Raw genomic sequence first — 16,318 nt, 5'->3', positions numbered from 1 at the left:
TGGGTTGAAATCAAGGAGTCTGGGCCCCCCTTTCAGCTCTGCCAGAGGCTTTTTGCATGACCTTGATCTGTAACTTAGGGTAGGCTTCATTCCATTTAACGTTGACTAATGGCGAGGGTGTCTAATTAAACCAGTCATGTGTGCTCCCTCTCTGATCAGAGAAGGAAGAGAAAGCAAATTCAGGAGGTGAATCATGCTGTTTTAAGGCGAGTGTCAGAGACAAATGAGATGAATTGCCCTCTGGAAGTAGCTATTTCTTTCCATTAACCGAAGAGGAAGTCTACATTAGAAGAGTTTAGACTAGATGCCTGATTTATGAATGGCTAAAGTTAAGTAAAATTAGTCCTGTCCTTAATCTCTATGCATGCCTTTTTCTCCCTGTGCTGAATGATAGAAATAACACCCTCTGCACCTCACATTCAAAGGCACCATTGGACAAGGAGCATCCTTTGGAAAGAAATTAAACCTAGGAGCAAAAATACAACCATTAGAGAAGCAAAGCCCTTGCTCTTGAAACATCACAATGACAACATAAGCAGGACCATTAGGGGCATCCCAGTGCTTTTGCCATTTTCCCCCCTTCATATTTTATCAGCAAAACACCCCTAAATGAGTGTTCCAAATATATCCAGGGGCAGCTGGCCTGTTTTGGGTGACTGCAGTAGGAGCACTGAGGAAGGCTGACCATGCAAGAGAGTGTAGGACCCAGTCCTGGCTGGCAGCTTTGGAGATTTCCCTTGGATACTGCTCTTCTCAACTGACAGGGACTAATTACTTTCTGGAAAATCTCCCAGAGGAATGTAAGCTAATGACTGACTATAACAGAGTTAAAGAAAAAAATTAAGGGGAGAAGAAAAGCTTGCATTTTCTTAGCAAAAATCCACAACATCTAAACCAGGCATGGAGTAATTGTCCCAGTTGATAAGTTGTAGGTACATATGAGGCTTGCTTTTGGACGGGAAAGCTTGCCTGTTTAACTACCTTGGGTAGTTAAAGGAGAAAAAATTAAAAAAAAAAAAAGACAAAAAAGACCTTGTGTGGGTGTCCTGATAAGTGCTTATTTTGAATTGTAATATGGTACATGTGTATGGGCACAGCTGTGCTTGTTAAGGCTTTCACCAGCACAACCATGTCCAAAACACAACCCCCTCACAACATTTCTGTGTTACTGGGGGTATCTGAGATACCTGTAAATCCATTAAATCTAGTAACAGGTCCTTAGAGACCATTTTGGGGTTATTTTGGGGGTGTGTTAAATTACTAAATCTTGTTATTAACACTTTTATTTTATGATTTGCTGTTTCCAGGGCACAGACAGAAGCTTGATGACTCTAAACCTAGTTTGTTCTCTGAGCGCCTCAGTGATTTAGGGCGCATTCCTCATCCCAGTATGAGAGTAGGGGTCCCGACCCAGAGCCCACGGCCCTCTCTGAACTCTGCACCAAGTCCTTTTAATCCACAAGGACAGAGTCAGATTACAGGTAAGAGACAGAACCATAGGTTTGACTTGCACAGGCATTGGTAGTAATTGCTTATGGATATTTGTGTCTCAGCTGCAGTCAAAGAGGCTGTTACAGAGTGGGGGATGTTCTCCAAGCAAAGCTAGGTGGGAAGTGGATTTTTCTATAGTGCTTGAAGCTGAAAATGTTATTTTTTTTCTTTTTAATATATTTTTGCCATAAATCTAAAATAGTCAGTCCAGGTCATTTGAGTAGGGATATGGTGAAATTCTAACTGCCACGTTGCTCTGTCTTCTCTGTGTTGCAATAGTACCTTCAGTGTACGATAGAATGAACATTTTTATTCAGCCTTGTTATTTTGCAGTCTTGTTGAGGGAAGCAGCCAGCACTTGATGGTCTTTTTATCAGAATAATAATACAATCTTCTCACATGGTGGTTTCCTTCCACCGCCAGTGCTGACCACGGTTACAATAAATGAACTGGGTTATGGAGAAATATTCAAAGGTTGCTCGTGAGGGTTGTATGCAACATTTATGATTGCATGCTGAGAGACAGATTTCATTGTGCTGAGAGAAATCATAAAGCACCCACCATGTGTCACAGATTAGAAGGCTGAAATAAGATGTTTAACTGCAGCTATGCCAGAAGTTTGCAGCAAAACTGTGAAGCCTACCAAATAAACCAACATTGTTTTTTCTAAAGTCAGAGCTGGTTAAATTTTTCAAAAGAGATTCAAAACAACTTCTATCTAACTTTGGACATTTCTAGATTCTAAATTTGTGCTGACATGTTTTTGTCTATCCAGGATGTAAAGAGGTGTTACCCCTGACCAATTGCTAGAATTGTTGGAGAACTTCACCTAAATGCCAGTCTGTCAACAAAGCTCTTGGCTCAATTCCCTAGACAGATTTAATACTCACTTCTGCTGTGACAGTTGTATCCACAGCAGAGTCCTTTGCCAGCATTTTACACCAGCATTCCTTTCCTGGTAAAGCACTCCTAGTATAGACATAGTCTTTGAGTCAACCTAGGAAGATTTCTAGTTTCATGTTTCAAGTGGTTTTGACATGATACCAGCTGAAACTCAGTGGTTTTAACAAAGTGTTGTGGCTTTCTTCTTCTCTCTTTTCCTTCTTTTTTTAAGTTTAACCAGTTTATTAATTTGCAGTAAGAAAGAGAAGTGAGTTAATTTGAACCCAAAGCACTCAAGGAATTGCAAAAAAAAATCATTCCCATGAGCTGTGGCAAAGTTCTCCCAGATCTAGAAGTCTAACTTTAACTAGTGTAAAATGTTTATAATATATTAAATATGTTGATTATACCCATTACATGGTACCTGCTGCTCCCCAGCTTCCCAGAGCAGGTTTTTTTGGCTAGGCTTCATGATTTGTTCATTGGACATGTGAAGTCAGGGCTCTTGTGCATATCATTATCTGGGTAAGAACTGCTGAATTAAAACACAATATTTTTTTCTAACCAAGTCTTCTGTCCAGCAATGTTTGTAGATGTAGTTCCCAAGAAAGCAGGGGGGAAATCCAGGCTATTAGCAGTTTTTTTCCTTCTTCCTTGTGCCTCCATAGTTTACCTATTGTGCAACACTATATCTAGGAACGAAAGAGGCTGAAATTCTTCCTGACCCCATCTGGTGATCAGCTTATGCCCTGAAGCACAAGAACTGAGATCCCCTTGTAATTTTCTTCCTAACTAAGTGTAACCTCATATGCTGCTCCCCTTCACATAAATGCCTCCTGTAGAAAATGTTCTGCTGGCTTTGATTAATAGACTACTTCTCTGCCTCGTTATGAGGCAGCAGCAGCATTTACAGATCTGGGAGATGAAAGCTTCAGATGAGCTTTCAATAAGCCTGACTGGAAACAAAGTTGTGTGGCATTCCCTGCCTTCTCTGCAAATTTAAGGCAGCACCAGCTGAGACTTCATCAAGAGAGGGAAGATGCAGTGCTGGTAAAGCAGAGAGAAGTGAGCTGAGGGATGCAGACTGGATTTCCCATCTCTGGTGGATTATGTGCTTTTATTGTTGGATAAATTCAAGGTTATGGGATACATTAGAACCCCAAGTTGCTCTGATTTCCCCCATAATGGTAGGAATCTCTAGTGAATAAGTGGTCTGGTATGGTATTTCTGATGTTGTTTCCCACCCTCAGAAAAGTCCAACAGCCAGCTCTACATTTGGTTGCTGGTGGTCATCCCATTCAGTTGGGTGATTGGTGTGAGCATGTTACATGGGTGCAAGCTCTGGGAATTACACTGGCTCTCCACCAGGCTTTTGGGTGCTCTTCAGGACCTTGACTGTAATCTGTAAAGCTCAGCGTGCTCTGATGTTCCACCAAAGTGCTGGGATGCTTTTTTGCAGACAGTTCCTATTCTAGGATCTCTCCTGTGGGATGGATGGGTACTCTTTGCTGCACAAACCATGCCAAGGAGAGATGAAGGTGATGCCATGGACGAGGCACCCTTTGGTCGGGTGCTGAGTGGGAAATTGGTGAACATGCCTCTGCTTGTTGTGGTGGTAGGGAGTGAGGTGCTTGTGCTGTCCTTCAACACCAGTTTCCCTGTTCTGGTGGAATACTCAGAATGCCACTGGCTTCTTAACATAAGCACTGCCTTGGGTATATGTTAAAAGGGGAATAGACCCTTCTGTCTGAAAACCAGGATTTTTAAATTACCTTCCTTGGAATTAACCAAGCATTCCTTTAGAAATACCATGCTTTCATTATCTCTTTGCCTAGTTATCATTTAGGGAAAATAATAAATTTTTAATAACTGGAACAGTAAATACTGATTTCCTACAAAAAAAAAATCCATATTATTGCTAGTAAGCACATTTTGCTTCATTCCACTTGAGGCCTTGCATAGCTATTGCATGATTAAACAGACATATTATTTAAAGCCTGGCTGACCCACACCTGAGTCTGAAAGAACTCAGCACTTTAGGGTTCACTCTTATATTTCTTTTCTCTGTCTAGGTTGTGTTTATTTTCCTGGAGTATCAGAGTACAGGTTGTACAAATCACAGCACAGTCCTTACCCTACCACAGGACTGGGCTGTGGCAGGACAAGGCACAGAGTTGCCCTTATTCAACATGGCATTTTAACTAGGATTCAGCAAAAGCTACATCGAAGGGTGATTAAAAAACAAATGGTCCAATAAGCAGCTGCCTTTGCTGAGGCAGTGCAGATCCAATTTGAACCCTGCTTGCTGCCCGTAAATCAGGAATCCTGTCCATTCACATTTGTTCACTGGTATATTTGCTTTTTTTATTTTTTTCCCCTTTCCCTAACGGGCTCGTGCAACTTGTTCATGTATCCAATTACATTCCCGTTCAGACACTGAGCTGTTGCATCAGTGTTCCAGTATGAGACGAGGAAAGCCTGGGTTTTTTTTAAGATGCAACTGGTGAGGATTAGCTTCTGTAGGCCAGGAAAAGCCACAGGTGTAATGTCAGGAATGTGGTTGGTGTGAGGAGCCCATGGGCTGGGCTGTGGGGACAGCAAAGTGGGAGTTAAGTGAGGTTTCATGCTCCATCACCACTGTGGCACTGGCTGATCTATAGGCAACCTCTGACTTTCATCACTGAAATAACAGCCCTCACAGGCAAGTCCTGTGAAACCTTCACTTTCTCTCCTTTTCCTCTTCCCCTTCTCCATGCAGGTCAGGGATGTTATGCTTCCATTTCTCATAATTTTAAAGCAGATTTAAAGTCTTCAGAGCCAGCTTAGCAGGAAGGTAGTGAGAGGATACATCTTCACTGAAGACAGGGACTGATTTCAGGGACAGTGCAAACGGAATCTGCAGCCTGCAGATTTTATGCAAATTGATTTCATCCTCTGGTTGACTGACAAGTTGCCACTGTGGACCTCCATTTCATAAAGCTTGCTCCCCTCCTGTTATTCTTTTGACTTTTATTTCCCTCTACCCCCTTTTAAAACTTAGATGCCCACTGGCATGATTCATTGAGTTTATCTTTTTTTTTTTTTTTAATTTCAAAAATGTGACTCTTGGAGGGGTGGGAGGAGAAATGGATTTAGAGGTTCTTCAGGCCAAAATCTGGTCTCAATTACTTTTCTGTACATTGGGGTGTAACTCCAATGGATTTGACTTTGTTGATTGAACTGGGCAATCCAGATGAAGCCCTGGCCTTTTAAAGATGCCTAAAAAAGAGTTAGAGAAGGGAAGAAGGTTGTGTTTTGCTGTTGTTGTTTTGCTGAGGGGATTAGTGTTACAACAATAGTTGGGTTACTCATGCAGAAAGTCATCTTGGCTTTGTTAAGATCAGAAGTGAGGATATTTGCTCTAAGTGTTTACCAAAGATAGCTCCAGACAGCTTGTTTTTTACTATTGGCAGTAGCACTAATCCAACCAGCAGCAGCCAGAGCTAGAGCTGATGGCTGGGTTTAAATGAGAGTATGATGCATGTGATGTCTGGGTAGTAGAGACAATACACCGAGGAGCTGCCAATCTTTGATCATGCTCTGGTCACGTAACTCATCTTGGAAAAGGGGGAATTGGTTTTTTTTTCCTATAGAAAATTAGTGTGCTTCACAATCCAATGCCAAAGTGAAAAAAAGTTGTTCTTCAGGGATATTTGCAGGTTTTTGCTTCTCTCCAATGACACTTCAGAATATAGAAGGTGTCCTTTCCCATGTCAGGGCGTTTGGAACTAGATGATCTTTAAGGCTCCTTCCAACCCAAACTGTTGTATGATCCTATGATGATTTCTGTTGGAAGAAGAGAAGTTGTGATACTGGAAAGCCACTTCCATACTGGAAGTTGAGATACTGGAAAGTCAAACCCCAGTTGTGATACTGGGGTTACTGGTGGGAGAAGGAGTCACTGGATGGGCTCTTTCTTTCTTTATTTCCTTTATAATTTTAGTTTTTTGTGGTGCATCTCCTCTTGGACTAATTTTTAAAGACTCTTATTGTCCATTAAGCATCAATATCAACTGTCCATTTAATGCAGTCAGTCAGAGACAACAAAAGTCAAGAACCCTGTGCATGTCCCATGACTACAAATGTGACAGCAAAACCTAGACACAAAATAATATGCAATACTCAGTGTTTCCTGCTTTGTGGAGGTTCACCTGGAAGTGCAAACAGGATGGAGCTGTTTGCACATCAGTTTAGGCCTCGCCCCGCTGATTTGTTTCAGCTGAACGGTGCCCAGGCTGTCTCAGCATACCCACAATGTGCCCTGCTGTGAAGGAATACGCTGAGAGCTGCACTTCCCCTCACACCCACGCAGGCATAACAGAAATGTTTACAAAAGGAGGACTGCTCTTAGTAATCACTCCAAAGTTTTCGAGTGTAAATGCCAGCTCAGAGTGGCCCTCTGACTCCTTCACTGTTTTTGAATGCTCAGTTAGCCCTTCCCCATGGCTGCCATATGTAAATGAGGGTGGCTTTCTCCTGGGCAGTTCATTTTATTTTTATATTAAGTATTTTTCCTTCGTTGGGAGGGATTCTGTTAGAGAGGAATCCACATGCACTCAGAGCTTTAAGGTTTCTCATCTGTTCTGGGCTTTTTTGTGATGGGAGGATGTGCCGTACCTGCAGAGCATGTGGTGCTTTGGGTGATGGTGCAAAGTCCCTGGTTATCAGGGATCCTCTGGGAGCCCACCAGCCAGAGACAGGGAAGCTGGCCTGTGGTGTAGGAGGCCAGGGAAAACCTCTCACAAATCACCTCACAGCTTCTTCCCCAATAGTAGGTATTAAAGAGTCATCCTACCTCTTCTGGGCCAGAGCAGCGAGGAGGACAACAGGAGGTGAACCTCTTAAGGGCCTCATGTTTGCCTCAGAAGCATCTGTGTGGGTCTGCCCTGGAAGTGCTGCTGTGGCAGCTGGCACATCCCTGTGGTGCCCCCAGCACCCTCCTTCCCCCAGGAGGTTTGATGGTGTGTGGGACCAGAAGAGATGGTCTGGTGGGCCTCAGTGGCCGAAGTCAGTGCTCCAGCACCATTGCAAGGACCATCTCCATGTGAACCAGAGGGTACCACATGATCTGCATGTCCACCTCCAGGGACTATCTGGGGAAGCTTTGGGCTCTGCCTGGTGGCATTTTTCACTGTGAATTGGGCAATGCTGCTGAGCAGTGATGTTTGCCCTGTGGTCTCACAGGTCACCTTTGACTTGGCAGGGTGACAGTGTTTCACCTCTCTTCTCTCACGTCCCTGCAAACCTTGACCACCATCAGGCAGCAAGGGCTGGCTTTAGGGCATTTGCTCTGGGATCTGGTGAAACTTGTATTTTCACTTTCTGGTTTCCTAACGGGTCACAGATACCTTGAACCAGTCATCCGCAGGGCAATATTTCCCACCCTGCCTCGACCATGACCTCAGCCATGCCTTGGTGTGGAGGAATCCGCAGTAACCCTCTGCCCTGAGGTTCTGTGACCTCCTCCTCAGTCACTGAGCTCTGATGAATCATCTAATGTTCAATTTGGTTAAAGATCTTCCTCTTCATTATTTCCTCTTCCCTGGGAAGACTGATGTATTTGAGGTAGATGTTGAAAGAATATGTGGTTATGTTTTTGGGGTCAAGTAATCGTCCATCCAGCCCTATATCCTGCTTCTGGCAATGCAGTATGAGATACTGTTTTGAAATAACACATGAACCTTTGAAAGACCACTTTGCTATTTGTCATTCCTGTGCCCACACAGACATTCACAGTTGCTAGATTACGGGTGTTAAGTATAAAACCAAGTCTGGCATGGGTGTTCAAAGTGATGAGAGTGCCAGAGATGCCCAAGAAGTTCTTGTGCCATGAGGATTACACTATCAGGAGTGGCATGAGCCTCCAGAAAGGTGCCTCTTTTTCTGAGCTTTCCACCATCTTAGACCAAAATGATGTAAAAACATCCTGTACTATGACTTTTTTTTGCAGCCTTTACCTGCTGTGTTATTTCCTCCTAACACTGAAGCTGACCTAACCCCAAAACTTTAGGGGCCCTGTTTTCGATTCAGAAGCAGAGATTGAAAAGGTCTTGGAGTTTGAAGGATCTTGGATTTGAGATTGTGCTCTAACACACCATTAATTTTAAGATTGTTTTTCCAGCAAGCCTAGGCTTTCTGTGGCCATTCAAAGATCATTTACCATTGACTGTATGGTGAATTATCGTAGTGGAATGAGGCAGAGAAATATGTCAATATCAGCTGTAACAATGAGCAGTCAGTCAGATTTGAACCTGTGCCAATCTATACAACCCTGGTCTTGAAATTGTTAAAACAAAGAAGTTCATTACATTTAATGATCAAGTGTCCTTTGGATTTCTGAGAAGTTTATGTTAACCATTTAAATTACTCAGTTCTAATATAAATGGCAAACTCCAGGAAAATCCTCTTAAAATTAAATTGGAAGGTGGTTTTTTTTACATGTATATATCTATATAGTTATTTTGCTTCAAGGAAGTATCTGCTTTCCAGACATTTCTTCAAACAAATCATGTCTGAAGAGAAATAATAAACAAGAAGTAGCTGAAGCTACAAGGTTTTGCTGTGTGGAAGAGCAGGGAAAGGAGTTAAAAAAAGAAAAAAAAAAGTTGAATTTCCTGAAAAAGAGCCTTTGCTTATGCCATGTGGCTGTCACATTGCTGTCTGCAAAGGAATACTTTACCACAGTGTTCTGATAGAGCAAGTTCTCCAAATCAAGTATACTTGATGAGCTTCCCTGAAAATAGTGGGCAGGATTTGAAGGGATGTGTTACAATTTCTGTGAGCTAGTCCAGAGATAGTTTTCTGTTTATTATGCAGTGCCCCAAACAAACTTTGGGGCTGAAAGTGCTTTAGTTTTGTCAATGTAAGGAAATAAAAAGCATAATTTATGAGGTATTCAATGGTATCTTTATCATCACATATTAACTGAGAGTGAACGGTTTATAAATCCAAACATCAGTGGGTAAAACTAGGTCTCCTTCTACCAGTGCTTCAGCAAAAATTGATCTGTGTTTATCCTAAAGATAATTTCCTCCATAGTGTGCTGTTGCAAATATATCAGCAGGTATCATTATCTTCCAATAGTTATCCCAAACCATTTGGTTTCGTATTTTGTAATTGAGGGTACTGTAAGTAATTGGGCCAGCATCCAAATGTGACTTTTTTTGACAGACGCTTTAAGATTTATGACATTTTTCAGCTTGGCTAGTATTTTCAGCACTGAAAACACTATTGTGTGATGTTTGAACTGGATAACAGCTTGACAGGCGTGCCAAGTGCTGACTGTAGAGTCTGCCCACCTCTGAAGGAAACGGCCTTAGGTTGTGCCAGGGCAGATTTAGATTGGATGTTACGAAAATTTTCTTCACTCAAAGGTTGCTCAGGCTTTGGAACAGGCTGCCCAGGAAAGTGGCGGAGTCACCATCCCTGGAAGTGTTTAAAAAACTTGTAGCTATGATGTTTAGGGACATGGTTTAGCAGTGGACCTGGAAGTGCTGGACTCAGTGGTCTTAGAGGTCTTTTCCAACTGTAATGACTCCATGATTCCATGAAGTCCACTTCCTAAGATCAGACTGGGGCTCATTCTTGTTGTGTGCTTCTGTTTCTGATTCCTGGAGGATTGGCATCTCTTAGTATAATATGTTGGAAGAGAGACACCAGGAATTTGCATCCCAGCTTCTAGACCTTTTAAAACTCTGCTCTCTGGTCTGTTCATTTCGCACAGAAATTGTTCTGGGGAGGGAAAAGCACAGACCAGGACGTGAAAGGGCTGAGTGTTGAGGAGCAAGTTGTGTTTCATCACATTCTTACTCTTGGTAGTACTGATGTGTGTATGTTCAGTAATCCCACTTCTTTCAATTAGGCTGTTGATACCCTAAAATTTTTCTTCCTTAAAAAAAAAAAAAATCTCTTTTTTTTTTGTTTGTTTTTATTTTCCCCCTAGACCCCAGGCAGGCGCAGTCATCCCCGCCATGGTCCTATGACCAGTCTTACCCATCCTACTTGAGCCAGATGACTTCACCGTCCATTCACTCCACAACTCCCCTGTCCTCCACTCGAGGCACGGGACTTCCAGCCATTACCGATGTGCCCAGACGCCTCTCAGGTAAAGACCCTCTTTTGCCTAAAACAATTATGTAGAGAGGAACAGGACTGGCAGAGGCTGCCTCCGTGGCCTCAGACAAACCTTGGCAAGGAGAGCAAACCTCAGCAGTGGTACCAGGGTTCCTGCATGACAGGCAGGACTCAAAATCCCTTTTTTTTTTCCGATATGGAAGAGCTGTTATGTTGCTCTGAGCATGTCTTTCTCGAATAACTTTAGGTCCATTTTGGATTAGATTATTTTTAAATTGTGAACCCGATTCTTTGAACAAATTCTCTCTCTTTTTTTTTTTTATTTCCTCTACAAAAGGATGTTCACTTGCATGTAATTAGGTACTGGCACAGGTTTCCCAGAAAAGCTGTGGCTGCCCCATCCCTGGAAGTATACAAGGCCAGGTTGGATGGAGCTTGGAGCAAATTGGTCTAGTAGAAAGTGTCCCTGCATATGGCAGGGGGGTTGGAACAAGATGATTTTAAGATCCCTTCCAACCTAAACCATTCCATGATTCTGTGTTTTAAAGCAAATGTTATGCTGTCTATTTTTTGGTGCTTTATCTTTGTGGTATGAGTGTTGTTAGGCATCCTGACAAATAGATGCCTTTATTTCTTCAGTAGTTATGGCTGAGGTTCACTCTCCTGTATTTCAATCCAGTAGCTCAAGAAAGACTGTTTCCTTAGTTAATATGTACTTAAGGAGCCTATCAGAAATAAGCTGAGTCACTTAAAGGCAAAGATTGGCCAAATTGTGCTTTGGAATGATGCAGGAGAGAGGAAATACATTTAGGAACATAGACGAGACAGGAGTGAGGAACTGAGACTTTTTTTTACCAAACAAATGCACATTTATGTATTGCACAATTCACCTCCAATGGTCTCAGTGATAAAACCATCTGTGTAAAGTAATCTGATTGCCCCAAAGTAAGAGAGAGCCTGTCATGGCACACAGTCACCTTGTACCTCTTGCCAAAAATGAGGAACCTTAGGGGAGGGAGGCTCAGTCTTAAAACTCCAACCTTGCAAGTGTGGAAATATTAGCAGCGTATGCCAAAAAAGCATGTGTAATGTAAAGAGAGCCTTTATGATTCATTAATGAAAACCAAAGAATCAGTCTTATTACATCTATTTTTTGCATGTTTGCAAGATATTATTATAATCTTGGATGCTGCTGCCATACACCTGTTTGATTCCCAGCCAGGTGAATTTCTTGCTGTTGTGTTTTCCCCTTCCACCAAGCTCATAGCGCTGGAAATGTTGATTCCTCCACTGAGCTGCATCCCTGACAAGCTGAACTGCAGCCAGCAGGCGTGGAGGATTTGATTAGCATAGACTCCTTGATTTCTTTCATCTTGGAGGAGGGAAGCTTTGTTTCTCAAACAGCCAGCTGCAAACCCCTCTGCAGCCCTAGTGCACTCTGCCTTCACAGAGATGCCAAAGATCTCCATGCAGGCCGAGGGCTGGAGGGTTTTGGAGCAGGTTCCTGCGGGCTCTCCATGCAACACTCTGGCTTGGGTCAAAAAACTCGATCGGCTTGATGCTGAGGAAATGCTTTGTTTGGCCTGAAACAGGTTCCCTTTGAGTCAGAGCCTCCTGATGCTCTGTGCTGTCGAATGGGTTATTTTTGCAATCGTGCCCGCGGCAATACCTGAAGGAGAGGCTCGGCTGGGACCTGGCAGCTGCACGCCGCATGCTTGCCCTGCAGCCCTTGCTTGTCTGTGTGTATTCAGACGTGAGCGCCTGGCATGTGGGCACAGGCAGGGAGTGACTAAAAGACCTGGCTGTGTTCGTTGTGTGGCCCTGGACTGAACTTTCCTGCCATGCTCTATGGCCAGTTGCCTTCGCGCTTCTTGTCCTTCATCTTTCCAGGGCTCGAGAGATGCCTCTGCAATGCCCTGACCTTTCCCAGCGTGGGGATCTTGCTTCTAGTTATATTCCAGAGTGAACAAGGGGACTTCGATCCTCCACAAGTGCCAGAGGTTGTGTGCAGTGTTTGCTGACAGAAATAGAAATTCAGAATAGAAACGATCTATTCAGAATTAAAGAGAGGCATTCCTGGCTGAAGGACCCACTCAGGTGTTCAGGATGCAAGCAGGCACTTAGCAGCCTCAGCTGCAAACCTGACAGTGCCTCTCAAGGGTTTCACTGGTAGTGCCACAGGGATGGAGGGCAGCATCCAACACCTCCTATATCTAAAGAGAGAGAGAAATGCAAGTTTTAAGTTGCCCCGTACAGCAAGCAGCTTACCACTCACACTCAAAGAAATGCAAATCTCCATTCAGTTGCTTAATGCATATTTAGGAAGAGAACAGAACTTTGAAGAGGGTAGAAAATTACTGCAAAGAAACACTAAAATCCTTAGAAAACTTCAGGCGTTTTTAAAGCATGAGGGAGAAATTAGAGTTTTATAAGGCCTTGAATAAAAAAGTCACTTTCCGATACAGTGGCAGAAATCTGATTATCAAGGCTGTTAAAAGTATACAAGGTCATGTTAATGAATGCCATATTTACTGCCTGTTGCTTAACATCATGCAGGAGGAAAACTGAGCAAAACCTCCCCCCTAGCCTTGGCTGTCACACCTACAGGCACAGAACTTCCTATCTGCCGTAATTTCACAACACCCACCCTTTTCCACGAGCCTCCATGGCTTCACCTGGACAACTGCTAAAGTTGTTCTCACCCAGATGTTGAAAATATTCCATCCAATAAGGCAGAAGTGGCTCCTGGGTTTATTGTCAGTGGCAGCCCTCAGGAGCTACTTTTAATCATTTTCCTTTGACAAAAACCACACTCATCCTATGGCCAAGTGGTGGTGTTCTTCCCCATCTTGGGATGGATACATGAGCCAGCAGTGTGCCGAGGTGGACAAGAAGGCCAAAGGCACCTGGCCTGTATCAGCAGTGGCAGCAGGACCAGGACATGGACCATCCCCCTGTGCTGAGCATTGGTGAGGCCACACCTTGAATTCTCTGCTCAGTTTTGGGACCCTCATAACAAGAAAGACATCGAGGGGCTGGAGTGTGTCCAAGAGAAGGGAACAGAGCTGGGAAAGGATCTGGAGCACCCTTTCCCAAGGTCTGAGGAGGAGCAGCTGAGGGAGCTGGAGGGGCTCAGCCTGGGGAAGAAGAGGCTCAGAGGGGACCTTCTCACTCTCTACGACTCCCTGACAGGAGGGTGAAGCAGGTGAGGGTCAGGCTCTGCTCCCAAGTAACAAGTGACAGGATGAGAGGAAATGGACTCAAGTTGCACCAGAGGAGGTTTAGATTGAATACTAGGAAAAAATTCTTCACCGAAATGGTGGTAAGGCATTGGAATAGGCTGTCCAAGGCAGTGGTGGAGTCACCACCCCTGGCAATGTTCAGAAGGCACATGGATGTGGCCTTTAGGTACATGGTTTCTTTAGGTACATGGTTTAATGTTGAACATGGTGATGCTGGGTTGGACACAATGGTGTTTTCCAACCTTAATGATTCCATGAATTTTGGTGATGAGGTTGCCTGTGTTTAAACCCCAGATTAGGCTGAGCATCAGAAGAGGTTTTGGGCTGCAGGACAGGATGTGGTGGGGTGCTGCCACAGCAGTGCATGCAGTTCCTCATCCCATGGGAGAGGAGCAAAGGGCAGTAGGCTGCAACCCCAGGGAGCTCCTCAGGCAGCTGCTGCAATGCAGCTGAACTGGTTGTGTCAGTGTCTCAGAGGGTTTCCTTGCACTGCTGGCAGGTTTGCATGCATGCTGCAGGCACGTGCACGTGTGTGCCCATGGCTGCCAAACTGCAAGTGTTCATCTTCTATATTCTCCAACTGGGGGTCAGTGCTCTGTTTGCACCGACAGCTAATCAATTATATATCCCAGGTATTTGGGCAGTATTCAATAGCATGAGCTGAAAAGCAAAGCAAAAAAAATGTTATCTGCCATCGCTCATGCAACTTTTGAACCAATGATCTTTCTGGTCCAGAAGTTTCACATTAATATCAAGAACAAATAAAGAAACAAGTTCATAAGGCCATGAAATTGCCTTACCTTAATGTTCCAATAATAAAATGAGCAGAATTCCCCATATTTTATTAAAATGTCTGTCTGTTCAGACTTCCCCAGAAGACAGTGAAAGTTGGTGGCCCAGCAGATTAATATTCTTAATTAAATAATATTGTAGTGGAAGCCATGGGAATATAAGAAAAGGGTCATTTTAGAGAGAGTTTGCCTGAGGGATGTAGTCTTATTGCATGATTCATAGTGAATGCACTCAGTCTTTGTGTCCTATGCATAACCAAAGTGCATGTGGGATGGAGAGCATGGGTGACTATTATGTAATTAATGTATATGATTCATATAAATATACACATCACAGCCATTTTACATAACACTTTGGGGCTGATCCAGCAAGTCCTCCCCACATGGAAGGTTCAGAGCAGGGAGTACAGGTCGGGTTGTTCTTGCAGTCAAAAGAGGGCTGCTCCCAGGCAGGGGAAGGAGGGATGGGTATTGATGTCCACAGGGCAGACATCCATTCCTGAGGCGCTCACCCCCAACTCCCTTTTGAATCAGAGGGGACAAACTGGCATTTTCAGGACTTGACTGGTCTGCAGGTGATCTCTGCTGGTCCCTGGCAGTGCCTGGGAAGAACCTGTTTGTCTCTGAAGCGAGCCTAGGTGAGTAACTCAAGTACAGGCACGTATGATCTGATAGTCTGCCTTTGCTGAGGTGATTTAAGAGACAGTTTAACTGTCCCATAAACATATCCATATCACAGCCTAATTACACTCTAGTCCTGATTTAACCCTACCTCACCCTGACCTCGACCTTCTCCACTGTTTAAGGGTATGAGCTGGATTTTAATTTTTTTGAGAATCATGAGAACGGAAAGGTGAGAAGACTTCTTCTTCCTCTACACTTTTTCTGGACCTACTCACCCTTCTGTGTTAACATAGAGACTAAAAAAGTCTCTTTTTGCTTCACCATTGAGAGAGACTTGTGGGGTCAAGATCTCCAGATGCTGGAGGACCTGTCCTGCAGGTGTACCACAAACACGTTCCGTGCTGACTGTGGAAAATCCTGTCTGTGTTTGACAGGTTCCATATGACAAATGAGAAAATTAGAACTGAATCTAAATAGCAGGACAAATTACCAAACCCGCCTTTTCCAGGCCTGGGCAGGACCCTTCCGAGACATTTGTCAGTTGGGGATGTGCCACCAAGCCCAGATATTGCTGTCCCACGAGCTGGAGTCCCCAGAGGATGCAGGGTGGACTTTGCTGTCTTTATATTTACTGTGTTATTGAGTAGGGGCATGCTGAGATAGATGAGGGAGATTCTGGGATCAGGCTCTAAACAAAAGAAGTCTGCAGCCCCATCCCTCTGCACTAAAATGGCCAGAAAGGGGTATCTTCACCAATAAATCACACAGTGGTAGGGCTGGACTGTTAAATACCAGTACTGTTAAGCTGTCAGCAAGGCTGGTGTTGAGTGGGGTTGGCCAGCATGGTCTCAAACAGGTCCCAGCTGTGGTTTGGAAATGAGCAGAGTCCTGAACCTGCCTCTGTGGGCAGCTCAGAGTCAGCCACCCCATTATGGAGTCAGGATTTAACATTACCTCTGTGGCCAGACCATCCTGACTGGATTTAGAGCCAGAGAATGTGCCCTGACCCTATTTGCTAGTTCGTGTATAGCCAAACTTTCCCATTAATTCGTCTCGCCCTGTAGATAAATCACCACAATGTTCTGGGCTATCCTGGACCCTCATTTCAAATTGAAATTTAAGAAACCTTCCTGTTCTCCCAGCTCACTGATGTCTGGCAAGTGTAAATGCAATGCC

General features: G+C 43.9%; 1 protein-coding gene across 6 annotated transcripts in view; it reads left to right on the top strand.

The window, feature by feature from the left end:
• Nucleotides 1-16,318, top strand: part of RUNX2 (RUNX family transcription factor 2) — a 157,609-nt gene that overhangs the window by 52,499 nt on the left and 88,792 nt on the right. For 2 of the 6 annotated variants that reach the window (XM_064709899.1, XM_064709903.1), the window contains exons 4-5: nt 1,308-1,481; nt 10,355-10,516. In XM_064709899.1, the coding sequence (XP_064565969.1) occupies nt 1,308-1,481; nt 10,355-10,516 (336 nt within the window). The remainder of the gene's footprint in view (nt 1-1,307; nt 1,482-10,354; nt 10,517-16,318) is intronic. The other 4 variants (XM_064709901.1, XM_064709905.1, XM_064709900.1 and 1 more) reach the window with 2 other exon arrangements.

The sequence above is a fragment of the Zonotrichia leucophrys genome, chromosome 3 (assembly GCF_028769735.1).
Source record: "Zonotrichia leucophrys gambelii isolate GWCS_2022_RI chromosome 3, RI_Zleu_2.0, whole genome shotgun sequence".
Taxonomy (NCBI): Eukaryota; Metazoa; Chordata; class Aves; order Passeriformes; family Passerellidae; genus Zonotrichia; species Zonotrichia leucophrys.
This window is presented reverse-complemented; position numbering and strand designations above follow the sequence as displayed.